This window comes from Ixodes scapularis, unplaced genomic scaffold, assembly GCF_016920785.2.
Source record: "Ixodes scapularis isolate PalLabHiFi unplaced genomic scaffold, ASM1692078v2 PGA_scaffold3__209_contigs__length_174095766, whole genome shotgun sequence".
In the NCBI taxonomy this organism is placed as follows: Eukaryota; Metazoa; Arthropoda; class Arachnida; order Ixodida; family Ixodidae; genus Ixodes; species Ixodes scapularis.
The window spans coordinates 76,553,053-76,579,802 of NW_024609868.1; the positions used below are offsets into that span (position 1 = coordinate 76,553,053).

General features: G+C 47.5%; 1 protein-coding gene across 1 annotated transcript; it reads right to left on the reverse strand.

Annotated features, from left to right (window-relative positions):
* Positions 1 to 4,516: 4,516 nt before the first annotated feature.
* On the reverse strand, positions 4,517 to 13,816 carry LOC8053873. Its single transcript, XM_042292780.1, has 7 exons — positions 13,670 to 13,816; positions 10,904 to 10,959; positions 10,538 to 10,650; positions 8,979 to 9,642; positions 7,907 to 7,937; positions 5,950 to 6,059; positions 4,517 to 4,642 (listed from the first exon to the last, which is right to left on the reverse strand). The coding sequence occupies exons 1-7, from the start codon at positions 13,814 to 13,816 to the stop codon at positions 4,585 to 4,587; spliced, it is 1,179 nt and encodes a 392-aa protein (XP_042148714.1). The 3' UTR covers positions 4,517 to 4,584.
* Between the last annotated feature and the right edge of the window lie 12,934 nt (positions 13,817 to 26,750).

Here is a 26,750-nt window from a genome sequence, read left to right on the forward strand (position 1 = left end):
AGTGTCTCTGTCAAATATTTTCATTCGCTCGCACTTTTGGATGAGAGGTCAGACTTGTTTTATAGCCCCCGATACCCCTCATAATGTGGGCAATTACTTTTTTTTTATTTAATCGCTGTCCCAAATAGAACCAGAAGACTCTCTTTCGGTGAAAACTGAGCACTGCATGCCCGATTGGTCAGAAGCGTAAGCTCTTGCATTTTGAGACTGGTTCGTTTTATCGCACTCGACCGTCTAGTGCCGTCTAGCAGTTTCTCTGAGAAATGCAAACTGAGGGCACTCCCAAATGCTGTTCAGCTCGTCGGCTGGCGACCAACTAAAGTTTATCGAGTGGGCGAGGCTGGCAGCTGACAGAGTTGGGGTACTGGGTTAACAGAACCACCCAGAGAATGATATATGGGCAAAATGAAGTGTATTCCTTCCTTCACTTCCAAAATAAACACACAATCACCCTCCGTAAATCGTAAGTCATAGCTTTCTTTTACTTTCATTATCGTAAAAAAAAGTGACTTCTCTCTTCGTTTCTCTCTCTCTGTCTCGTTATCATAATTCTTCTGGCAACTGCCATGTCGTGTATTTTTCTCTCGATCTTTTGAGAAGCCACGCACTTGCCAAGAACTACGCGAATTTTATAATTAGTGCATTAAATATATTTATTGCCTTTATAATCATATCGTCTTAAGCGAACTTTTCATTCAGTAGTTATTTCTTACTTCGTTAGTATTTTTGTCACTAAATTTTTCGCAAACGTTTTTACACCAAACTCTAGAAAAAAAGAAAAAAATCTCGAAGGCAAAAAAGAAAAGAAAAGCGTTTAGAAAGAACAACAAGGGCTAATGAAGGGTATTTACATGGTCTGTCGCATACCCGAAATATTTCCATGCGTTCTTTTCTCAAGAAAGTATCTCCCAAAGGCTGATGACATTATTGTTTCGTCATCCACACGCGTTGTATATATGAGCATAATTATTTATCGGCTGCCAGGACGAACCTCGGCATTGATCACCTGGTGAACAGTCGTGATATAATTTTTGGTAGTTGATTGGCATGTATGTTGGGCAAAACGGGGGGAAAACATTCAAGGAAGATCCATTGGTGGATCCTTAGGGAATGCGTTAGCACGACCCTGGGGAAACGCCACACAGGTCCGTCTTTGGGAAACGCTAATGCTGACCCCCATATGGTTACTAATGCTAACGCAAGCGACTATACCGTTCTTTTTTCTCCCTTCGAGTTGAAAAGCCAACTGCGAAGCAAGAGAACGGTGTCTTTGCGTAATATCAGTATACATATGGTGTTCCTTGAAAGCCGTGGAACGAGGAAAGTAATCAGTGCTGATGCTTCGCCGTGTCACCAATGCTGCTAGATTGCTACATGGACAAAAACAAGTCAACCGCCCACGGCTTAAACTACGTTGGCTACTACTTTTACCACGGCGGGACTGGCGTGCAACGTTGCTAGAGAAGTCACTTTGAAAACTCGCTTCCCGGCGTGGCTCCATATCGTAGAGCGCGCGAGAGGTGGCGCTTTGGTATGCATGCAATTAAATTATTACAGTAATTGAATTACTTTTTGGTTTTTTCAATCGTAATGAATTACTTTTGGTTAAAATGAATTGTAATTGTAATTTAATTACTTTCTAGAGCCCGTTATCGCAAAATTTCAGGCACAATTGCAATTACTTTTGCATAACTTTGCATCGCCGGCGCTCTCTTCCCCCCCCCCCCCCCCCCCCTTTACCCCCGGCGACGACCATGTATGCGTCTCTCCCCTGTAGCTTTGGCTGCACTGCGCAGTTTTAGTGCGACGGAGCACAGTTGAACCACTCTGAAAGCCTCAGCGCTCGCACAAGCGACCTAGCGCTCGGTGACGCGCTCGCACACACACGCACACACACGCACAACAAAAATAGAGTCGCGTTGTTTGTTGTTCAATCCTCATTGAAGCCTTCCTGGCGCCGTTTGCGGTGCGAGCAGAAAACGTAACGTAAACACATGGCTTCCGAAACAGTAAACATGCAAACATATTGAGAAAAACAAATTGATCTTCAGCTTTCAGCCGTGGTTGGGGATTTTGGTTGTCTAGGAAGTTGTTTTTCTTCTTTCTTTGCCAGTCTTTTACGACCCGCTTTCACTGCTTTCGCATATTTATTTCTTTGTATTATTTTCAAGTTTATTTCTTGTTGGCTTTACATCAGCCATTATTTACATAAGCATTTTAGAGACTGACCTCGCACCCGTGAATATTGTCACCATTGACTCGGAAGCCCCGATTCCGCTCTAATATTTTTCTGAGCCGTTATAATTTCAACGCAATGTAAATAATTTACAATAACATGAAACGTTTGTAGGTGAATGTGGTCGTATTAACGCGCGTGGATGGTAGTTTTATATTAATAGTATTAAGCATTCAGATGTCACTAATTGTCGCATTTTTATTTGCCTGGCTAAGAAAAGTGCTGTCAACCCAATTTTACTTTAGCAACCTGGCGTCGTCTTGTATATGAACTAAATTATTATTTATTGAAAATATCAGAACGAAGGACTTCCTTACTCCAAATTGTCAAGTTCTATAATTTATTTAACAAAATGCATAAAAGGAAAGTACAATACGTGACATTCATACAGCGATGCTTAAGCCTCGTCAAACATTGGGTCAAGTAATGAACGAATACGTTGTATCCTAAACGACCCGTTTAAAGTTATATATCCCAAGTTGTATCGCTCTTAGAAATAAGTAGTTGTAAAGTGATTGCATAACTTTTTAAAAGTAATTTGTAATTGTAATAAAATACTTTTCTCGTAGTAGTAATTGTAATTGTAGTTGAACAACCCTTTGGAGCAAAGTAATTGTAATTGTAATTAAATTACATTTTGGAAGTAATTTACCCATGTATGCGCTGTGGTCACCCAGTAGCAGGGGTGACTAGGCTGACCCAGCCTAAGAGCCGCAAACAAAACCACGAAATTTCCAAAAGCCGGGGGGGGGGGGGGGGGGGGACTTTTGTCCAGAGCAATAAACGAAACTCGAACTACTTTCAATCTATCCGAGTCAAAAGCAGTCCATCTGTACATATGGTAGCTTAACGCTGAAGCTTCTTCGTCTTCTCAAGACTACCAAACCGCAACTTGTCAATCGATTTAAAACGCGTTCCATTCCTTTTTTGGGGAACTGCTCGTGTGATCGGAATGGAGGCGGGGGAGTTGGGGGTAAGGGGGGGGGGGGGGGGGGGGGGAGGTAGGGGCAGGGGAGAGAGCCGCGAGCCGCATTTTAACACGCGAAGAGCCGCTGCTTGGCCACCCCTGCCCTATAGAATCGACTCTCGGCGGTGTCTCGTTGTCGTCGTTCTTCCTCGTGTCTTCGCTCGTCTCATCGGTGGCTCGTCGTAGGCCTTAAGCGTTCTTCTCTGGTGTCGGGAACTTTAGTCGTTCTCCAATCAAAGAGAAAGCACGCCGACCTGCTGCGCTCGCTGCTGTCACAGCGGTGAGCCTCGCAGGCGTCAAAAAGTGACGAGAAGCGCCACTTCTTTAGCGCTCCGAAGGGTGATGCTGTGCGCCTGAAGGTATGGCAGAACACGACCCCGGGGAAAATGTTCACGCTCACATAAAGGAACTATGTGCGATTAGCATTTTCAGCTCGACGACATTAATCCTGATTACTCGTACATCATCAATGGTCATCAATCGCTCATCATCAGCGCTCCTACGGCGCTAGCTGAGGATTCGCAGTGAATCTGATGGAACGCTTCATGCTGCGCGGAGAGAACCAATCTCGCGGCGATGGCAGCACCATTTATTTCGCCAGCAACTGCAGCGGCCCGCGCTCCTCCGGTGAATGAATGCCGCCCGGTGAAAGAATGCCGCTGCGGTACACCTTATGATGTACCGCAGAAAAGGCTACAAGCGCGAGCTCTTTGCTCTGGGGCACATCACGGCGGCACAAGGCCTCGTGCATTAAGGGCAGCTGCCAATGCTATGAGCTCGTGCTGCTAGCCTTCGCTGCAGTACACCATAAGATGAAACGCAGTATATACTTCATCTCACCTCAGCACGTACTAACTGCGAACGCTGTGCAAGCGCGAGCGGCTAGCTTCGACTGCCTTGACTGGAGCACTCGCTGCACGAGCGCTCGTGCAGTCGCCGAGTCTTCATCCAAAGCAACTAGCTCGGGCTTTTGGCACGCGCGGCTAACAATAATCCATGCTAAGGTGAGACGAAGTATAGTAACGTTGCTAGCGTGGCTACCCTCCGGTAATGGCGGCAGCACATTAGGAGCAAGAGTAGGCTCTTGCGTGGAGGACTACTAGAAAGCAGGTCCAATGTTGAATTTGGCCTTCGTTGACACAACTTGAGCTTTGTGACTCTTCCAAATACAAACATTGTTGGGAACGCAACAAACGCGTGTTACAAACGATAGCTGAAAAACACGTCGCGTCTCAATGTTTGCCTCCAGTGGAGCGCCGCCACATCGTCCGATTCTTGAGAACTGAAAAGTAACACAAAACACTGTTGCCGCACAAACCAGGCTTTATTCGTCGATTTATTCGTATAAGGTGAGCCAGATGAAGATCCGAGGTCAGGTCAATCAGAACCATGCGGAGATCGGAAAACGCCCTTGCTTCACTAGCTTCGGAATCAGGATCCTTACGAAAAGAAGAGAAGAAAGCAGAATAAAAACAACTCTCCTTTCCCCCAGCAATTTATACAGAAACAATGATCTAGGTTTTTATATCGCTCAATGTCGACCCATTTTTTTATCCTTTCGGGCTGCAGTTACTACTGTCCGACCTTTGCCTAGACTCCGTTTCCGCAATACTTGTGAAACGAGCAAAGCTACGACCCTGGTGGACCAATGAAAGCGTCGAAGCCAAGCACGTGACCGCACAGCGCCGGAGGACGCTCCCGTGAAGAGGAGCTTTTGCGTGGCCCGCTCCCACGTACCGCCTCTCCTGTTGCTTCTCAAATTATCAAGAAGCAGAATATAGCAGCGATCATCTGTCGGAGAGTACAGTTTAGAAATGCTTTTACCTCTTACATAGAATAAAAACCGGTGCAGCAACAAAAATGTTTGTTTTGTTTTGTTTCGACAGTTTATAATTTAACAGAGTCTTTCGAGAAATGTCTCAAAATCAAGCAAATAAAGCACCCAAATTGCCATAATAAATGATAATTGTAGGCATACTTTATTATCGATCTCATATTAGTGAGCAGTGCTGTAGAAAGTACGAGTGTAAAAACGCAAAACGCTTTGCTTCCATAAAAGCTCCAGAAAAAAAAAAATGAAATTTTGACATTCATATTTTTGGATCTCTCTATTTTTCGGTAAATATGCGCATTATTAGTGACTTGGCTTCACAAAATCAGTAAAGCCGCGAAGTTACGTCCGAGTTCCTTTAAATTCTGGCTATCTACACGTGCATCTCAGCGCTGAGATAACGCAAAGCAGCGCTGGATGAGCGCTGCTGTCAGCACTGAGTTAGCACTGGGTGTGTAAGCAAGCAAAATCGGTGTCGCGTGCTGACACAGCGCTAAAATAAGTAGGAGCTTTGTCTACGGACCAACACACTGTTCACAAACAGGTCAGCGTTTGCCCGTACCAGGTATGGGCACTGTCCATGCCCAGAAACCAGATTCTCGTGAAGCGAAGCGTCTATGCGCTTACGCAGTGCCGACATCAGTGCTACCGCAGTGCGTCACGTCAGATAATTGAGTCGGTGGGGGTAGTGCTGAGTTAGAGCTGATGTGTGAACGAGCCAGGCTTGTTGACACAGTGGAGTCGGCTGCGATGCGCGCGGCGTTGCGTCGTGCGGCACAGCGCCTTCTCATTGGCTCGTTGGAACGGTCTCCATAGCAACTGCTCGACGCAAGCAGTGTTAACGCAGCCAAATGCGACTGCGTGAACGAGCCTTCAGTGTGAACGGGCATTGAAGCTTTCGCTGCGTCAACTCACAAGCCCTGCTGAATGGCTCGGTGTTCTCTCTTTTTCCAGATGTCCATGCGTGTCCGGATGGGTAGATGATCGTAGTCCTGACAGACCTCGTCTTCTTCGTGATCTTCCATCTTCGTTCAAAAAGGAGTTCGAAGCTCGTTATTCGAGTATAGTCAGTTCGAACTATAGAGATCACTCCGCCGAACTTTGCGCACAAAACAAACATCTTGCTTCGGAGCAAACAGGCCGTGTTATATATGACTTGACGGAGCGCCGGGTTCTGATCGCAAGGATAGTGGATAGACGCAGAGGCTGGCAGCATTTGCCCTTCCGCACTATGCCTCCTCCAATCAAGCGAACAAAAGCGTCGTCTGCCCCCCCCCCGCACAGAGTCTAGAGTTGGAGCGTTCGGCGTTCGAACGCCCGAAGGCGCGAGAAGCAGACAACGGGCTTGTTCGTTTGACTGGAAGGAGGCAGTGAGCAGAGACAAGCGCTGCTATCCTTCGCGTCTATCCACTACCCTTCTGATAAGAGCTAGGCGCCCTGACGACCCCGCGCACTCTAACCTCCTTCTGTCTCAGTTTTTCTCCGTATACATGTTCTTAGAAAGCATATAACAAGAAGCAAAAATGCCGGACACAAGGAAGAAGACGCACAGACAAGAGCCCTTGTGTCCTTGTATTCGTTGTGTTTTTGCGCCTTGAACCATGTTTCAAAACGTTCACCAACTAGCCCGATTACAAGTTCTTCTACAGTGTACACCCCCTGCAATGTTTACGAATTCACAGCCCAGCGTGCGATCTCAACAGCTCAGCACGTGCATGCATGTTTGTTGCTCTGGAAAGTGACCATAGCATGCGTCATGCGCACGAGCAGCTAAAATGGCACCGGCTGTATAATCTTTGTTGAAATGGACGAAGATTTCGCAGCGGTTCAAAGTTTGAGATCGATGAGGCAAGCTGTCCCTTTAATTATCTTTCGATAAAAAAACGGACACTCGCTGAATCCGCTTTTATACCCACCCGTAATTCACTCGTTAACCGTATAATCTAAAAAAAAGAAGTAAACAAAATTGCCTTCGTAACCTGGCGAAATTCGAATCGACAACTCGATGAAAATTCTTGCGGGTTTGTAGAGTTTGTTTAATTATATCCTTAAAGGGAAAATTGATGTCAGAAGTTCCGTGAAGGGCCATCAAAGCCGCAGTGCCGATACTCGGCGTGAACTATTTTGTTACGTTGTCAGGGCTAGCGTGGCCTCCGCGGTGACCCAGCTCTGTCAAAGCTATATAGTTGCGCGAGCACATGCGAGGGGCACGCAAGTGAGAGACAAAACATACGCGGGCATTTGCGATAGGAAAGAGCCCTATAAAACTGCGCGTCCGTACCTTCTACAATGTTTCACGGATGTATTGAGACTAAGTGTAGCGCCGAGAAACTGAGGGAGAGGGGAAAACGAGAATGCGCGGACACGTCAGAACGCTGCGCTCTGGTTCGAATGATTAGTGGGTAGATCTGAAGCTAGCTGCCCTTGTCTCCATTGCACTCGTTGAGCGCGTTCGAATGCGAGAGCCAAACTCCGGACTCCGGCGTTCCGCGTGCTAACGCTTTCGACGAGTGCCATGGAGAAAAAGGCAGCTATCTTTAGGTCTACCCACTACTCATTCCAACCAGAGCGCAGCAATCTGACGTCATTGCGAGCTCTCGTCTCTTCTCCCTCAGTATATCGGAGCACACTCGGAAACAACTTTTTCTGGCATTTCCGAAGAAATGAAGACTGCGCGAGCACAGTTGGGATTGAATATACCATAGCTTTGGCTTCATTGCCAAACGAGAAGTTGTCCCCAAGTATAGTTGCTTTAAGAATATGTTATCTTTAAACTCGTAAATTTAGTTTATTTGAATGAGAGAATGGCTTACAGTCATTCATATTATTCTACACTGCGCGAAATGTCATAAGCTTTCAAAAATTAGCTTACCGTTCGTAAGTTGTGATCGCAAGAAATATTCCTGAAACACAAAAAAAAAAAAAAAAAAAAAAAAAAAAAATCCCGTTATTGTTTACTTTTTAGAAAAACGTCATACGTTTAGTGTTTCCCAAGTTCGGATCAAGTACACACGCGTGAAAATGATCGAGATGCGTAAGAAGATATGAAGGCATTTTCAGGAAAAACGTGCACGTGAAAGAATGCACTGAAAGGTGGCCGCCTTTCCACGTTTTTTGCGGTAAAAGAAAACCTGCTGCTCAAATAAAAAAAACAAAAAAAAAACACTACATGAAAGAGCAGGGTGGGGTTATCCTATAGCTCTTATCGCAGCTAAATAGTAGCTCTGATCGCGCTCATTTTCAGTGCAGTACATCTCAACCACTAAACAATAATTTCTGTTTCCTCGATACGTCGGCGTTGGTATATTTCGTAACATTAGTATTGCCTCCTCAGCGGGATGCGCTACAGTCATATTTGTGCACGAGTCAAGAAATCATCAGCGATACGGATGTCTGCTGGCGCTGCACTCAGGCTTAAACTTCCTCAACGTCTTTACGACTGACTCGTCTTTCAGTATACGTACATATCGCGCAACCAACACCAGCCACTCTGACTTGAATGATATACAAGTGCAAAATGCGAGTACTTTGAATACTTTGTTCACAAACGGAGCACCACTGGGTGTTTGTTTGTAAGCAGACAAATAAAACGGAAATATTCTGACAGCTACAGCGAAGCCAAAATAGGAATGACTAAAACATTGAAGTCCTACCGCAGTCAACGATTCTGTGGAACCAATCAGGCTAGCAATCAACGGCTAAGCCCCCCCCCCCCCCCCCCCCAAAAAAAAAAAAAAAAAAAAGAAAAAAAAAGAGAGATTTGCGTTGCATTTACTGGGCGTGATTGGTCGGTGATAAGCAGACGCACAAAGACGACGAGTGCCATGAGGACACACTTTTAGCGTTGCTTGATTGGCTCCATCAGACTGTGTAGCCTTGGTTGTGGTCGTAGTTAAACGGAGTAGAGTCAAACTAAAACAACAAAACAAAAAAAAAAAACTAACGCATGTTTGGTGAATAGCTCGCCGAATTTTTCCGTCTTCACTTTATCCCCCGATTTCGTGACGCCTTCGAGGCTCATGATGTCCTCCGGAAGCGGGAACGACAGCATCGTGTCTTGCGCGAGGGCTTTTCTGTCCTGTCCACCTCCTTCGGCCATGTGGAACTTCTCCAGGAACTTGGTGACCCTCCTGCCCCTCTCCGGAGAACTCATTCTCGCCTCGGTGGTCTTGGAGCGAGCGCCGACCCTCTGGAATCCGAAGGGAATTACGACGCCGGACGACTTGCCCTCCACGGGTGGAAGATCTGACTTGGGCGGTTCGTCGACGATGACCATGTCCACGGTGGACGTAGACTTGTCCGCCTTAACGGACGTGTCACTGGTCGCCGCCCTGACAGCGGACTCCGAGACGGTCTGCGTGAGCGGCTGCAGCCGGGGTTCCGATGCCTCTAGCGTGGGCTCCACGGGCAGTTCTCGGTCTTGGAAGGGCAGCGATGCGAAAACCAGTGGTGCGGGTTCGTCCTCCATGTGGGTGCTCAGTTCTTCCGGATCCCTCTCCTTGTCGTGTTCCGCGCTTTGGGCCTCAAGATCGGGATCTTCTGGGATAGTTTCCAGAGGTTTTGATAACTGCACAGGTTCTGGTTCGTCGCCATCGGTCAGGCTCAAATCTGCGCAGAGGACGACGAGCAAATACGGACTGTTTACGGTGGGAAGTTTCTTAATCTTTTTAACGTTGTAAACAATACGCCAGGCTATAAATCGAGGAGTGAAAGTAGATTCGCCAGTTTTAATTCAGTCACTTTAGCAGAGTGCAAGGCAATGAGCGCGTGCTGGAGGCCGTGCAACCCAAAAACACGCCGCTTTCATTATCTCAGTGACATAGCTGACCGCGATAAGAACGAAACCTGCGATATCGGTTCCGTAGCCCGAGTGGCAGGAGTGAACGTAACTTGGCCCGGGCCATATTCCAACCATACTTAATACGGGAAATCTTAGCCCCACGATCACCGTTGTTTACATGTCATCTAGGAAGCGTTAATAGATCGCTTCGATCACTCCGACAATCGCACCGAATACTCCGCCAGCGCCTACGCGGAGCGCAAGTCCGTCTGCTTCTTTTGCCGGTGTTGTAGTGACGTCAGAACGCCGGTTGGCTCTGATTGAAGAATAGTGGTAGACCTCAGGGGCAGCTTGCTCTGAGGTCTACCCACTATCCTTCAATCAGAGCCAATGAGACCTCGGTGTTCTGACGTCACCACAACTCCTGCAAAAGAAGCACATGAAATTGCGCTCCGCATAGCTTTGCGCGTGCATTGTATCGTTATCGGAGCACATGAGCGATTTACTAAAACTTTCTATCACTGGAAAAAAGCGAGGAACGTAAACATAATGTCCATAACGTTCATTCATGATGCTAAAATCGCAATATTGTTTTCTCGTCGAAATGCGAGGCGGGTGTTCTCGCTCGTCAGTCAGTCAGAGTCTTGGGAGAAGGAAGTCAAAGGAAGTGTTGCTGAGCCGGAATTGTCGCTCGTGCTAAAGAGATGCTTATTATACGCCCACCTAGGGGATCGGCGGTGATGGTTTGCTTCGGGAGATCTACTTCGGAAATTCCTGGTATCAAGGCACCGGGCGTGTAAGAGTTGTCCGGTTCGGCGTCCAGGATACTGTCTTCGCTGCAGCAAGATACGTGGTGCAGTTACGAATTAACGAAAGCGGTCACACTATGGTACGTTGCAGATTAAGAAAAGCAGGACAAGCCCCTTCCACAAAGCTCCCGGCTCGCCACGATTGGTTGTTTCCTTCTCGCCACCCACTTCCTCTCTAGCGTTCGCTCTGCTAAAGTGGAAATAATGAAGGGCCTTGTGGGACGAGCTTAACCTGAGACTGACTTAGGTAAGCGATCCTAAAGAATGACAAACGACTTACTCGAGGGACGGGTAAGACTTTTCCGATGTCAACTCCCCTAGACATGGAAGCCGGTCCTGCAAACGTTGCACAGTAGTCATAGATTGCGCAGGCAGGAAAAATGAATACGCTCGCAACTTTACAGCAAAATGTCCGAGGATACCCCGTTCAAGAAGTAGTAAAATTAATTTTGGGTTTGCATTTAGATACGAAGAGGTTCGTTGAGGGTACATATGAAGAACTCTTCCCGACTCATTTATTACACTTGGTTCTCCAGAGTCACGAATTAACGCGATATAGGTCAGCCGTAATACAATGGTTGGCAACGTGGTGAATGCAGAAATTAGCAACGTCACCAAAAGGAAATGGATAGATCGAAGAGACAATACTGTGCAGATGTGATGCTGAATGCATAAGCACAAAACATATCGTAGAGCTTTAAGAGTTTTTTTTTTTTTTCTTAATTGCAGAGAGACTGTTGCACAGGATGCGCGGATAGCTTCGGGTATTTCTCTGCTAGATGATTGACCAGGTTCATATCAAGAACAAAAACATCGAACCAAACAAAAACATAGAAAAAAAAAAAAAAGCAAACTCCCGTGGTTGTCTTGACACTCTGTTGGTCATCCGTGATAAACGTTCATCAGCGCGTTCGTGTCGTCAGTGTTCTTCGTACCACTGGCAACAGCGTTGCACATTTTTTGCCGTGTTAGGGGAAAGAGAAGCACGAGTCTATCAAACTGCAAACATAGAAAGATCAACGCCCAACTCTTCAAAATTACTGCTTCCAGTGGATTTTCAGTTGACGGATTTCAACCCCAGTCGAGGTTTTTGTGGTGTGACGAAGCAATTATAGTGACATAGGCGCCGCGCCGTAATTAAAATTCTGGATGCTGGTCCATTCGCCGGTCGTCTCGTGGGTGCTGCCGTCTTGTCACCTCCAGAGCCTTATATGTAGAGAGTTTAACCATTCGTTGGGAAGTATCGGTGGCAAATAAGGAGGCGCCATTGGCCGAAAGCGGGCTGGGCGTGTTCTAGGGCGTCTTCAGAAATTCAAATGTGACCAACCAGAAGCCGGAAATAATACCCTGGTGGTGGTCGCGAGAAACAAACCTGATAAGTGCATCGGAGTAACTCTCGGTGACTGAAAATATGGTACACGTGATGTTTCAATCACGCTCATCCAAAATGATGGTGGAAGAGAGCGACTAGTGGAACGATCGACTTAATCCTTGCGCCGAGGGCCGGGAATCTGCCGTCCGTGCGGTCGCACTCTGTCCGAGCAAAACAGAGTTGAGCGGCGCATTCGTTTGTTACATCTTTCTGCGTGATCATGATCCAAACATCACGTGCATTCTACTTTCAACCATGAAGGGTAACTATACTTCACTCCTACGCGCTTATTAAATCCATATACGAACATATACCTTTGATCAGAACTGTTTCTCGCTACCACCGGGGGACTCTTTTCGGCTTCTGGTTGGTCAAGAAAGCATGCCAAGCCCTCTTTCCGAGCCTGACGCACGCCCTAGCTCTGCCCGCGCCTCCCATTGACCAAACTCTTTCTATACACGGCTCTGGTCACCTCTAGTGCGAAGCGGACGCCATTGGCGACAGTTATGATTAGAAAATGTCACTCGCAGAGACTTTGGACACGATGCCAGAAATCGGGTAATATCGTGTTGCTCTTTTTCTTTCGGACTTCATTAATCCTTTTGGAAGACGGGAAAGAGTTTTCTTTTCGGAAATAAAACTTTAGATAACTGGCAACGATGATTTTAATCCACAATATATATTTCATAAGTGTCTTTACTCTGAATCGTAACCACGGTGTAAGATACACTCGTTAGGTGAGGACACGGCGGGGCGGAACGCGCGGCGCGGGGAATCAGATAGTGTTCGTTCGACGGGCATCCGAAAGGCTGCATCATTCCGCTGCCACCGTGCCCGCGGCTGACAGTGCCGCCGGCGGCCAAATGGCGAAACTTTGTGAAAGCGAAAAAATGATCTCGTTGCCATGACACCCCGGTACACCGCGGACTTTCTGCACGTGCGACAACCTCGCTGGAGCTCGCTGGAGGAGGTGTGGAACATGAGGCGGCACGAGCCGTCTTGTACGTGACCACGAATTGACGAGTCACCTGCCGGCGCCGCTTGAAACCATAGTGAGAGAGAGCGAAGAGCGAACTTTATCGGGCACGTCGCGAGGAGCGCACTGTCCTCACCTGAAGAGTATTATCTTACACCGTGATCGTAACCCATACCCGTAACTATAAAAAAATAAAAAAAAAAGGTGGACTTTTTTTTTTTTTTTTTGCGAAAAGTGAAATGGAAGTTGAGGTGGACTTTTTTTGAGTACGATGCAGTTGAAGTATGGGTGGCAATAAACAACACGCGGTACATACAGTATGCTTCAGGTTAAATGCCTTGTGACCGAAGCACCGTAAAGCCGCGGTCATACTCCTTATACATCGTACAAAGGACAGTCTGTTTCTCCCTTGTACGACAATCGTCTCACATAAACCCCCCCCCCCCCCCCAAAAAAAAAAAAAAAAAAAAAAAAAAAAACGTTTTTTTTTTTTTGGTATGTTTGAAGCATGCATATTCATAAAACAAACATGCTTCGGAGAATAGGCGTTTCAATAACTCTGTCATCATGTCGGCGGCGAACTCCGTGTCTTTTTTGCACGATGCATCCGGAGCTGCGTTTCGTGCACAGCGAACATGCACTACGTTTGTACACTTTGATGCGGCCCCTCCAGATGGGATCACAGGTTATCGACTCACCGATCCCGCGTGGTTTGTTCGGGCCATCTTGACCGAAACGGAGAAGTCGCAGGTGGGACAGGAATTTTGGTCGGCCACCTGGTTCGCCACTAAGGCGCATTCGTCGTTCACCTCGCTGGTCCAGCCGGGCATCGTCCAGGTGGCCATCTTTGGACGCCTGTGAAACGGCGACGATTTAAACGGGGGTGGTGTAGCGATTTTCGTACTTCGCGCAAATGCCGCTTACAATTATACCCTTCACATTTATAACCTACGAAGCACACGTTAGTTTTTTTCTCCCTCCGCAATGGTAGTAGTAATAAAAAGAAAGAAAGAAAGAAGAACAGTCTTTATTCCTTCAACTCGCAGCCAGAACAAGCGACCGTGTGATCCGGAGCCGAATATATGCCGCCAAAGTTAATCACATCCACTCTTTTAGGTTGAAAAACAGTCAGGAAACGCGCTGAGTTGCACACATTCAGGTTCGGCTATTGTCATCATTGCAGTGATTGGCCACGAGCTACTACCCGAATGCTTGTCGAACTAATGATTATCACACGATGTTCGGGTTCAGCTGCCTCCGAGCTATGTTATGAAGTTTTGCGAAGGAGAGATGGAAAGAAAATGCTCGCGTTTGTACTTGAAATTACTCCAGAACAAAAACTTTTTTGTTTTTGTTAGTATCGTTGCGTGCAAGTATATTTGTGTCCCGCTAGTGCCAGCAAGCTCGTGTAAAGTTAAGAACATCCAAATGCATATCGTTGCTCCGCCCCTTTAAACGACCTGATCGCGCTGCGTCGTATACGTGCTTGTTCGAGCCAAAAGCGTAACTTTGACTACCGCATTGTTGTACACTCGTAATAAATCTCTAGAGTGACGTGGCTGAGAATGTTAAGACATAAAAACCAGTCTGCGCTGTCGCAATTAGCATGACGTTTCACCATGCTCAGCACCACAACGCAGACTTTTTTTTTTTTTTTTTATTCTTGACACATAAGTTTGTCTAGGATATTCGCTCCCTCCGTAGATTGCAGAAATTGGCTTTTCTATGTGCATTGCTGGGACGTAGACGCCCTAGGTTTCTTAGAGTTATATTGGACAGTTGGACGACGTCCCTGAACGGCCACTAGGCTTGTCGCAAAACGTGCAGCGCCCCCCGTGGCGCCGAGAGCATTAATTGCTAACCGTCTGCGGCAGACGTCGGAAGTAACGCGGGCGGGCGTTCGAGGGAATGCGAACAACTGCGCCACCTTCCATCTCTCTTGCTATCGTTTGTGCCAGGTATAGATGCTGCGGTTGTATACAGGATATTCTTATAATTCTTTGCTCTCTGCGCGCGCGAGCGGCCTCTTGAGAATCTCGTAAAAGGTATATTATTCGAAAGTAAATGAAACCCAAAGAGAGGAACAGAAAACTGTCTTTCTTTCTTTTTCTGTCCGTTCCACTTGAATGGAGATGTTCCGACATTTTCTTTGTTGTCTTGCGGTTGTCTTCTTTCTTTTCTTGTCAGTGACGAGCAGAGAGCACTGAGTGGACAACGCGTCTCATATGAATCTTTCGCCATGCTGCTTGACATGGCGATTGACTTGTGCCATATCCTCCTCTATCGTGACAATTAAAGCCTGGAAGATCGCCACGAGGAGAGGCCGCCGCAGTCGAAAAGGGGAAGAGCGGCAGACAACTAATGAGAGGACAGCCACGTGACGGGCTCCCCGCTGCGGCGAGACGCTGAAACACACTTTTCCGCAGTGATGGAATGTCTGCTCGTGCTCCTCGCGTTATCGCTTTTCTCGTAGGGTTCGAAAACCATGTTTCGGGTCCTCGCCGCTGCGAAAGCTGTGCGCTGACGTCCAGGTTCCGAGAAATGCTCTGTGCTACCAGATCCCCGCTCTCCAAATCTGCGACCGGGCACTCTATGGCTCCGTCGTCGAACTGCCAGGCTTTGTGAGTATAGAGGAGGCTATGCTTGTGCTCCAGCTGCACGAGCTCTCATGCGGCCGTGGCGCGATGAACCACGGGAAGTTCGCGCTTGTAGCATTTTCATATGTTTAACTCGTTGTTAAAAGCAACGTTCTTAGGTTCCAAGCGCATACTCTGAGCAAGCAACTACTTATCGTCTAGCAAGATCGAGAATCCTGGCGTGAAATAGACCGATCTCACCAAGCCTTCGGCGCATGCGTGACGCCGGCATAACTTTAGTTCACAAGAGAGATTCGGCAGTGAAAGCGGCGATTCGTCCCATCCCGTACTCTGCACGAGCAGAGCTACAGCGAAGTTGTTGCACGTGCAAAAAGTCTAAATATCCCGTCGTGCATCTCGGCAGCGGCGGCGTCCAAAAGTGGTTGGTGAGATCGGTTTATTCACGTTGCGGGAGTTTTTTTAGAGGTTCGCTGTCAGTACGCGCTCAGCAACAAGCCAGTGCAGCAATTTAGCAATTTAGCCAGTGCAGTATTGAGTCCCAACAGGAACTCAGTACCGCACTGGCTAAATTGTTTACAGCTGAGAGGCAAGTCGCCCCTTGAGGCAGACTAAGTTCAGGCTGTATAAAATATACCCACAACCCAAAAACTCAGCTATTGCGGCCAGTCACACCGTCTGTCCAAAATTGAGGGTCGCGAGAAGGCCGCCTCGGCCACCGTCCAAGTTCCTATTCACGGACCCGAGAGGCCCGATCTTGTTGCTTTCACGTGAGTGCCGCACGTGCTTAGACTCCGAAGGTACCGCCCGCGAAAACAAAGGGGGTATGAGTGTCATTGGCTATCATGGCTTTGTCGGCGACTATCGAACGCGAGCTTTCAGGGAACTTCAATTGGACTCCATATTTGAGGGCGACGTTTGGAGCACATGCTCAGGACGAGCTCACATTCACAGGCTGCTAGGGCCGGCAATCTTGACGATGCAGAATGCACTTTGCAAAAGAACTGTGGAAGCTCGCCGTCAGCACGCGCTCGGCAGTTGCGCACACAGCTATGACTGCCAGTGAATACTCCCTATAAGTACAGCATGTCCCCCAAACCATTAGGGCTCCTTTCCACGCAAAAATAAACTATGCACCGCCCAAACGCTCATTCTCAGCCCAAATAAAGCGATAGTGGTCCGAACCAGATGTCAAAGTTTCATAGCTAACCGTTATCTTAGTCAAAAGTTATGTTATCTGCTAAACATTTCAGTTGAAAAATTGAATCAATTGAAAATTTTGTTGGTACCCGGCGCCATTCAGCTCCATGTATTCGAGGGTTCCGTTGGCCGCCATTTTCCCAATGAACATTTCAGAAAATCACTTATACCATTTGAACCAGATAACGGTTCCACTTTTCAAACTTTGGCATCTGTTTCGGACCGCTAGCGCTAGATTTGGGGGGTGAATGAGCGTTCGGCGACAGGTGGTTTATCTTTGCGGTGAAGAAAACTCTGTCAATAATTTTTTGCGACACCATGCATATGTTGAGTCATAAAGATGGCCGTTCTTGACTGACAGTAAGTAAAAAATTGTTTGAACATCCGCTCAGCAGTATCACATGGAGGCGTGCGACCACTCTATGTATTAAGATAATACGTGCGGATAAATGTAATGTCTCTTGGACGCATTCCGTGTCCCTATAAATAAAAAAAAAAAAACTTACATAACCTATATGTTTAGAGTGGTTGAGGCTCATGCTCAGAGAACAAGAGCTTTTATTGGTTGGGCCAATATGTTCTTTTGATGTGTGACTTTCCAGGCTACGTGGGAAAACCTAGGCAGTTACTCTTTTTTTAGTATTCAAACCGAAGATGATAAAAAATATAAAGCAAATGTACTATTTGTCAAAGGTTACTCACAATTTGAGAGGGTACATGGATCAGGGACACACTTCCCAAACCTCCAACAAAGTTTTCTTTCTATTTTTTTTATTATTGGGAGCATTTTATTTCTGACATAGCTATAGTACAGCCGCTTGTGGAAGCGAACCCGTTCACATGAGCGTCGGTTTATAAGCATTGCATCGGGGTTTGTCTGGAGTTCATTGCCGTTTAGAACGTTGGAAGCGATGCTAAATCTTTCAGAGAGACCGACTTGGCGCAGCGTAGCGAGCTGCATCCTCTATCGGGCATCAGAAGCGGAAAAGCCGTAGCTACACTCACCAATCGGTGCCTGAGCGACGGCAGCGGGCGACTGTCTTCGGCCAAATCTTTCCTGACACGCACTCGGTCGAACAGGCGCTCGAGACAGCGCGAGGCCCGAGGTGCTGGCCATCGTCCTCTTCGAATCATCCGCAGCCCCACGTCCACCAAGCGAAGTAAAAAAAAAAAAAGGTCATCGCAGCTTGGAGCACGTGTAGCGAAAGCTCGCTCTGCGGAATGCAACATCTGCAGCGTGTATCACTATATAGGAGGTATTCACTGGACGCCATATTTGTGGGTGCTGTTTAGAGCGCATGCTCAGAACGAGCTCACATTAATAGCCTGCTAAGACAGGCAATCTTGATGGTGCTAAATGCACGCTCCAAAAAGACTGCGGAAGCTCGCCGTCAACACGCGCTCAGCAGCAGCGCACACGGATATGGCCGCCAGTGAATACTCCCTATATGATGCACGTTTGAAGGCTAGCAGTCGTACTGGGGGGCTATGTTGCGCTTTTTGCACTCCCAGGAGACTTGGAAGAGGGAAGTGACGTCAACGACACAGCAAACGCAGATTGGATGTTGACAGAAGAAAACGAAATCAACACCCAATCTGCGTTTGCTGTGTCGTTGACGTCACTTCCCTCTCCCTAGTCTCCTGGGAGTGCAAAAAGTGCAACATAGCCCCCCTGCACTGGATAAATTTCTCATCTAGACATTGGTTAACAGTGTCGCCATGCTCTGGCAGACTCCTGCTGTCGGGGGATCGGTGGCCGAATCGGCTAGCGCACAACAGCTCGGAGCACGTGGAGCGGAAGCTCGCGCTGCAAAACCCAGGTAACGTTGACCCAGGAGTCCCATGGGGATCCTGGGTTCAATCCTCACCTTTGCCTGTTTCGATCTGGATGAGCATCGCATCGGCTTGTGGTCCTGTATCACTACTGCATGGTGCGCGTTAAAAACCTCAGGTTAGAGGTTTGTACTGCACTGGCTAAATTTATCATCTTCAGCTGGGGGACAAATGTCCCGTTGAGGCGGACTAGGTTCCAGGCTGTATAAACATACACACACCCCAATTTTCTTTAAACTCCTGTTGTCTAAACAACTAATGGCTATTTTTTTTTTTTTTTTTTACAGCGGAGCTGTTAAGGGCTAGTTTCCTTAGGATCGTGTCCCCGGCAAAGAAATGAAGACACCGAACTCTGGGCACCCACCAGCATCTATGAGCGACGGCGGAAAGTCACGTATCTGGTTTCCGCCGTCGCTCATAGATAGCGGCAGCCTTTCTACTCTGGCTTGCCGACTTGCGGCCGGCCATTACTTTCCATTGTACAGCTCCGCTGGTCTTCCATCTTCACCAGAGTGGAAAGGCTGAAAGTTTTTAACGGCTGCGTTGGTCTGCACACCGATTTTGATTCGCAACTGTTCAATGATAATATTGCCGCTGTGTGGCCATTGCGCTTCTTTATTGATTGGCAGTCTAAGTCACGATAAAGAGTTTCACTGTAAGACAAAAATGTCCTTCTACTTTACCACAGAGCATGCGCTGATCCAATCGCTGCACCCTATGAAGCCCATTTAGCTGACAACAAAGCCAAACAATTGTTAAGAAACGGGTTGATTCAAAATTGTGCATGGAATTCACTTTTTTTTTCAACTACCATTTTAAGGTATGTGGACAGAGAACGCGCGTGCACACCACGAACACTGGCATGACGCTCTCGCTTGGAAGCCTGTCATGGTCGCTCGTGCGCTCATAGAACGCGAACATGTGTTTTCTAGGGTGCCTTCATGTGCGCTTTGCTTAGGGTGGAGACATCTGGCCATTTTGTTCCCACTTTTACATTTATTTTTTGTTTAGAAGCGCGTGAAAGAGCGTGTCCCTGCACGCGTCTGTGGCGCTGACTGTGCTATGGCGACATTTTGTTTTCGTCGATTTCTTTGTATCTTCCCCGTGAGCGCGTGCTGTCGGCATCAGGTACTATAGAAAGGGTGGCATCGCTCTAAACAGAAGGTCATTGAGGCACCCTATAATAGGGTGCCTCAATAATTTTTTTTTTTATAATAGCGGAGATTGTGGAATGAAAACACTATTAGCGGCGAGATGTTTTGGTGGCGCCCTCCCACGGTTCCCTCTTGTGACGTCATTACCTTGCGAACAACAAGTTCGATGGTGTTTGTAAATAGCATGGTGGAAGCCTGAAATCATTTCGCTCTCAAAGCAACACTGCCAACACCGTCGAAATTAAAGTTCTTTCATTCCTCTTATTTCCGTCGATGGTATACCCTTTCCGACGTCATAGTCAGCTTTTCGGCCAATCGTGGAAGGCCGACCACAGCGACGCTTTTGGTCGCGCACGTCGCCAATAGCAGCGAGATGTTTTGGTGCGCCATCCTATTAGCGGCGAGATGTTTTGGTGGCGCCCTCCTATGGTTCCCCCTTGTTACGTCATTACCTTGCTAACAACAAGTTCGATGGTGTTCGTAAATAGCATGGTGGAAGCTTGAAATCATTGAGCTCTTAAAGCAACACTGCCAACACCGTCAAAATTAAAGCTCTTTCATTCCTCTTATTTCCGTCGATGATAAATCCCCTTTCCTACGTCATAGTCAGCGTTCGGCCAATCGTGGAAGGCCGACCACAGCGACGCTTTCGGTCGCGCACGGGGCTAATGGTTCCCTCTTGTGACGTCATTACCTTGCGAATAACAAGGTCGATGGTGTTTGTAATGAGCATGGTGGAAGCTTGTAATCATTCCGCTTTCAAAACAACACTACCAACACCGGCAAAATTCAAGGTCTACATTCCTCTTGCTTCCGTCGATAAAATATTTTGCTGACATCACAGTCAGCATTCGACCAAACGTGGAAAGCCAACCACAACGACGCTTTCGATCGCGCACGTTGCCAACATTCCGTTCACCTTTAATCTGAGACTAGAAACTCAAGCCACGGCCACTGCTCAAGCCTTCAGCACGAGCTCGCTGGCTTTCGCAGTTCTTTGGTTGAGCGTGCCTGCGCTCTCACACTTGAGTTAACAAAGGCAGAAAGCTCACGCTGAAGACGGAGCTTCTATACTTCGTCTCACCTTAGAATGAACTATTGTTAGTTCATACTGCATGCTGAAAACGCGAGCTAGTTGCTTTGGATGAAGCCTCGGCGGCTGCGCGAGCGCTCGTGCAGCGAGTGCTCCAGTCATGGCGGTCAAAGCTAGCCGCTCGCGCTTGCACAGCCTTCGCAGTTAGTTCATGCCAAGGTGAGCCGAAGTACGGTCTAAGCTTAAGGTACAACCCCACCATGCATGACGTTTTGATCCTTTTTTGACAGTTAATAGCTTTTTTTTCTTCTGTGTATTCTACAGTCATAAAGTTAATGTCAAACTAAAAAAAAAAAAAGAAACCGTTTTTCAATTATATTTTAATGTCTCAATATTACATAGACCAATCTCACCAGTCAGCTTGACTACGTCACCGCTGCCGTAATGCATCAAGGGAACTTTAGTCTTTCTGCACGTGCGACAACCTCGCCGGAGCTCCGCGCATGCAGAGCCATGAGGCGGCACGAGGCGTCTTGTGCACAGCTGCCTGCCTCCTGAGAACTAAGGTTATGGCGGCGTCACGCATGCGCCGAACGCACAGTGAGATCGGTCTATTATTTTGAGTTGTTAATTTATTATTCAATTTTATTAAACTACACTCTCTAATGATCAAAAAATTATTTCTCTAGATACAACATTCCATCGTCCATAATAATTGTTGCGTTAACGGTCTGTTTGGTGTAATGAATTAAAAAAAGTAATCAACGAACTGTGCAGATAGTGCATATTTTACAACAAAAAATAAAGTTTAAAATAATATTAATTTATCATGTTATAAAAACGGAATCACGTCAACTAATTAAAATTAAGAGACATTAAATTACGAAGCATCTTTCGATATTCGATTTTCCAGAGATTCCATATCGATATATTATACGTGAAGAATGTTATTAGGCCTCAAACTTTCAACCATTCACTTACGGCAAGTTTCAGTTCCTTAATATAACATACAGATGGTGACACGTGTTCAAGAATAGCTTGATGTGCATTTGCCGTCGTGTGCCGCTAGGAACGCCACGTGAAAGACGGAAAAAGCGCCAAATGTTAGGGTGTCAGATGCCTGGGTGCCCACCGTAAACGAGCAAGAGATGTCAGAACAACAAGCGCGAGGCTGCGAGGGCACCACAACTGCTTTTGCGCGCGTTCTGCTGTGCGTCCGTACCAACGTGGTCCGTACACATGCCTAACGCGATCCAAATGAAATTGGAGCCATGACAGCGATTCCGCCAGTTGGGATTTCGCCAGGTATGCAAAAACAATTGGGCGCGAGATCGAACTATAGGGGGCGCTTTATCGAGCTGCTTGTCCCCACAGCCCGGTGTTGCACTAGTTGCACTGTACCGGTGTTTTTTAACACAGCATAATAAAAAAAAAAAAAAAAAAAAAAAAACTGAACCTCGCCTATACTTCGTTTCAGCTTCGGTCCAGACGCAGCCAAAGCTAGAAGCGCGAGCTCCGGGATTTCAGCATCCCTGCCAAGCACGCGCGCTCGTGCAGTGCAAGCACTGTTCTGAGCCACATGCTCGCGCTTGTAGCATCGGCTGCGTCTGGAACGAAGCTGAAACGAAGTATAGCACGGTCTGGGCACGAGCGCTTCGCTCGGATCAAAAGCAGACAAGAAAATACGCTTGTTGCCCCCACAGTTGAAGCACGCTAAAGCACTGCAACTCTGCTCTCAATGCCATCAGAAGAATATGTAACGCCAAGGGCGGTGCAACGGACGAGATCACCAGAAGGAGGGTAAAGGCCATGGTAGTCTCCCGAGTCTGTTACGGAGCCCGACACTACTGGCTCACCAAGGCACAGTGGCGAAAACTTGAGTCCCTGAACAACCAAGCTATGAGGATCATCACGGGCCTCGCTGGGTTCACCCCGCTCGGGAAACTAAAGGAGCACGCACAGATCAACTCACTTCATGACATCGTCGTCGCTCGCACGGTTGCACACGGCGAACGTCTTAAACATTCTAAGCAAGGACAGAAAATCCTGAAAATTCTATGGCGCGCAACAGAAGGCCTCCCCGACCTTCCCGAGCAACTTTCCCCTTGGGAGGATCATATGAAAATTGCCGAAAACAAGCCAACTGCACTGCTCGAAAAGGTAACTCTCAACAGCAAGCACGAATCGCAAAAGCGCATGCACTCCAGAATGGTTGAGACATGGACCAACCCCACTCACATCATGGCCGCATATACCGACACCGCCGCAGAAGATTCCCCGGTTCCGCTGAAGACCGCGGCAGTCTACTTTCCAGCTCTCGGCTCCTCGGCCGCGAGCGCACTTCCAATGCGCACCTCTATCACAGGGGGTGATCTTGCGGCGATTCACCTCACCCTCGAAACAGTCCTCAAGTCAGAAGAAGCGCTACCTCGCGAACTCCGAGTGTTCTCGGACTCGCAGGAAGCAATTAAAGGATGCCGGAAAGCAAGAACCTCGAGCCGCATAGTTCGGCAAATCAAGAAGCTCGCCTCCCGACTTCTGCAGAAAGGAAAGACCACCAAAATCTCTTGGGTCCCTGCTCATGCAGACATCGAGGACAATGAAGAGGCTCATCAGCTAGCTCGCGCGTCCCTTTCCTTTCTCCGCGAAGTTGCTGACGTCCCTCCCCACATACACGACCGTGGCTATGCCCCCGCCTGTGATCAGGACACGGCTGGCCAAACAGATCAAGGATACGACCCGGACGAAGAACGGGCCCAGATTAAAGAGCACTACCGGACCACACTGCGGGAGAAACTTCTTCCGAACGCAGATCCCGTTCCCCAGGGTTTCGGCAGACGAGCCAGCGTTTTCTTCACAAAAATACGCACGGGCACCACCTGGACGCCCGCACGCATCGCATCACGGAGCAAAGGAACCAGGTCTGGAACCTGTTCAAGGTGCACCATGGGAAAGAAGGCCGACATTCACCATATCCTATGGGAGTGCCCCAAATCAAGAGAAGCCAAGACAAAGCACCGACCCCCAGTGTTGCCAGATGGTCCCACGAAAAAAACCGCCAAACGACTAGGAGGGGTAGCCCAAATACAGCCAAAGCCGTGAAAAAAATATAGCCCAAAATAGCCATTGCAAGATTAAAATGAGTGATTTTTAAGCCTTATATTGACGATTTCTCACACTCATACAATACATGTTACAATCTCTGTTTCAACCCTCAGATGCACCGTCTTTTGTATACATTATGTTACTTGAGAATTTTTAAGAAAAGCTTTAAAAGAATGAAAATCCGTACAAAACTGGACCTTCCTTCATAGGTTTTCAGAAGTACAAAACACACAGAGAGCTTTGTTGTGAAGCCCGGGAGATATGATCATACAGTAAAAGAACAAAATACAGAAGCAGAACAGCCAGAACACTGGGTATTTGAAACCAGAACTCCAATATCTCAGGTCCTTACTAATAACCCACCCGTCTCTTTTTCTTTGTGAAGAATATTAATGTCACCCATTCATGATCAGGCTATTTTTGATTGTGTTGTCCTTTCTTGGGGTGGACAACGACTGGAAGGTAAAACTGCGGACTTCTCATTGTTACAAACTTGGGTGCCTAAGGATTCTCACAATGGGCACCAAACCAGCATTTGGAGAGTTCAGTCTACGTCCGGGCAGAGCCATATGCGTCCGGGTTGAAGGCACGCTACCGGGCGGCGGGCCTGTGGTAATAGTCAATCGGTTTGGTTTGCCCCGCTGCACTGTAGGGAGACCGCACGAAGTCTGCAGGTATTGCTTCACTGCGCATTGTGAAAACCCCGAAGTTTGTAGAAGTTTGAAGCCTTTCTCCTTCCCCTCTCCCCTCTCAACTAGCCAAAAGAGAAACAATTTTTTTTTTCGAAACTGACAAAAGTCCGAAAATTAACTAGCCGAACTCGAAGTTCGGCGTCGAACTTGAGGTTCGACGAAAGTTTGCCGCATTCTTAGAAATAGCCCAAAACAGCCACATAGCCAACCACGAAAATTTGACGCCAACTAGAAAAAAATGTGGCCCAATTTGGCTATATATAGCCCAATCTGGCAACACTGCCGACCCCCAGACATTAGCTCCCTGGGCCGGTTTTCTCGAAGCGATGGTAACCCCATTTTGGTAAACCACGGTGCCTAGGAAGGAAAAAGTACCTAGGTAACTGTAATAAACGGCTGGCAGTAAGATGCGCCATCTATCGGTGAAACAAGCCAGTCATTTTGTTTATCCCTTTTTTCCGCTGGTTGTTATCGATCTAGTGTGGTATTTTAAGTCAAAATATAGTAACGTTGTACTTGAAGACAAATTTATCTGCTTCAGATGGTACGAAGAAATTTCAGCTACTACGCTAGAGTTTGTCGACGAATATTCGAAAATGTAAGAAACATTTCCTTCAATATGTTTCGCCATAAACAACGCATAGCTTTCCCGTGTGTCTTCCAGTCTGGCAACGCCGGTGCTGCAGTCTCGTTTTTGTTCCTTGCGACGCACGTTTCTGCGATTCCTGCTGATCTCAACTGTTTGCCTTCTCTTCCGTTTGCTCAACCGATCCTCCGGTGACGAGAAGCTAAGCTCCTCGTCACCGTTGAATTGCTGGCCACCGGGGATATGTAGAAACCTCGATGCTGTCGGCATACTGTCGGCGCACTGCGAACAAAAAAACAGTGCAATGTCCCAGCTGTTCATCCGGAACAAAGACTTTATCGAGGATAACCCCCTTTCTTCACAAAGTAATCGCTGCTCACGAGTTGGCGTGCATAGTGTAACAAATTAAACGTGTTAGTATAGATATATACCAACACTCGTTCGCAAAACATTTTTTTACTCACCATAAAAACACTTGCAAGGCTTATGTACCGTCATATGTCTTGGATCCCGAACTGCTGAAGAGTGACGCGTTCGCGGAATGTTGCCGTCGGTTAGTTTAGCAGTCCCTCTGAACTACCACTTTGCTTGACACGCTAATAGGTTGATGGTGCGTCATTAAAGGGATACTTCAACAAAATTTGAAATATTCCCGTCGTGTTCAAAAATAGGTTGAATATGATCCACAATAACCGTAAAAGACAATCGCACGTTTGTATTTTGAGCCTGGTGGCTGTATTTTTTGTGATAAACGGCCCACTCTGGCAAGCGCTCGGAGAAGGCCCAGCGGGGACCATGTGACATCCAACGCAAATCGTGACGTAGGTCGTTTCAGGACGAGCAAAGCTACGGCGAGGCTGACGTCGAGAGGATGGCCTAGTCGTTCCAGCCACCGAAGCGGCTGCTTTTGTACGAATTTTGAGTGACGGGTTAATCTTCTACAATCTTGTAGGGGGACAATAGCGACTTCTGCGACACACAAAAGGCATTCTCGGGAAGAGGGGAGTTCCTCCTGCTCCTCTTCTCTCGTCGTGGCCGGAGGCGAGACAACCTCCGTCACTAGCTGTCAAGGTTCCTAGACGGGCATTACAAGGGAGGCGTTAGCGACATCCACCAGGTGCTCTTTGCTAATCGTTTAATTCGTTTTAAAATTCCTTTTCGTGACTTTTTTAACAAGATATTGGTATGTTCGATGTGATGCTGCTCCTTTGAACACATATAGACCAAAAAATGAGCGCCGAAATTTCGTTGTAGTATCCCTTTAATATAACAGCCGGATCGAAATGGATGTTCAGCAGAACCAAGCAGAACTATTAGTCCCGCGGCCATTTTGCTTGTAGGTACTGGATCGCTAGGTTGGACATTTGAGAAAAGGTACATGGAAGTGACGTAATGCAAAGGAGGAGCGTATCCTAGCAACACTCACGTGGCGGCTCTGCCCACTTTGACGCCGCTACGTCATCGCAAACTTGACACCCGTCACCCGTTTCAGCGACGTCCGGAGCCAACCACCGACGAGCGGAAGTAGCTACGCATTCCCTGAGGCGTCCCTACGCGCGGGATACGGGGTAGGATTTACTAC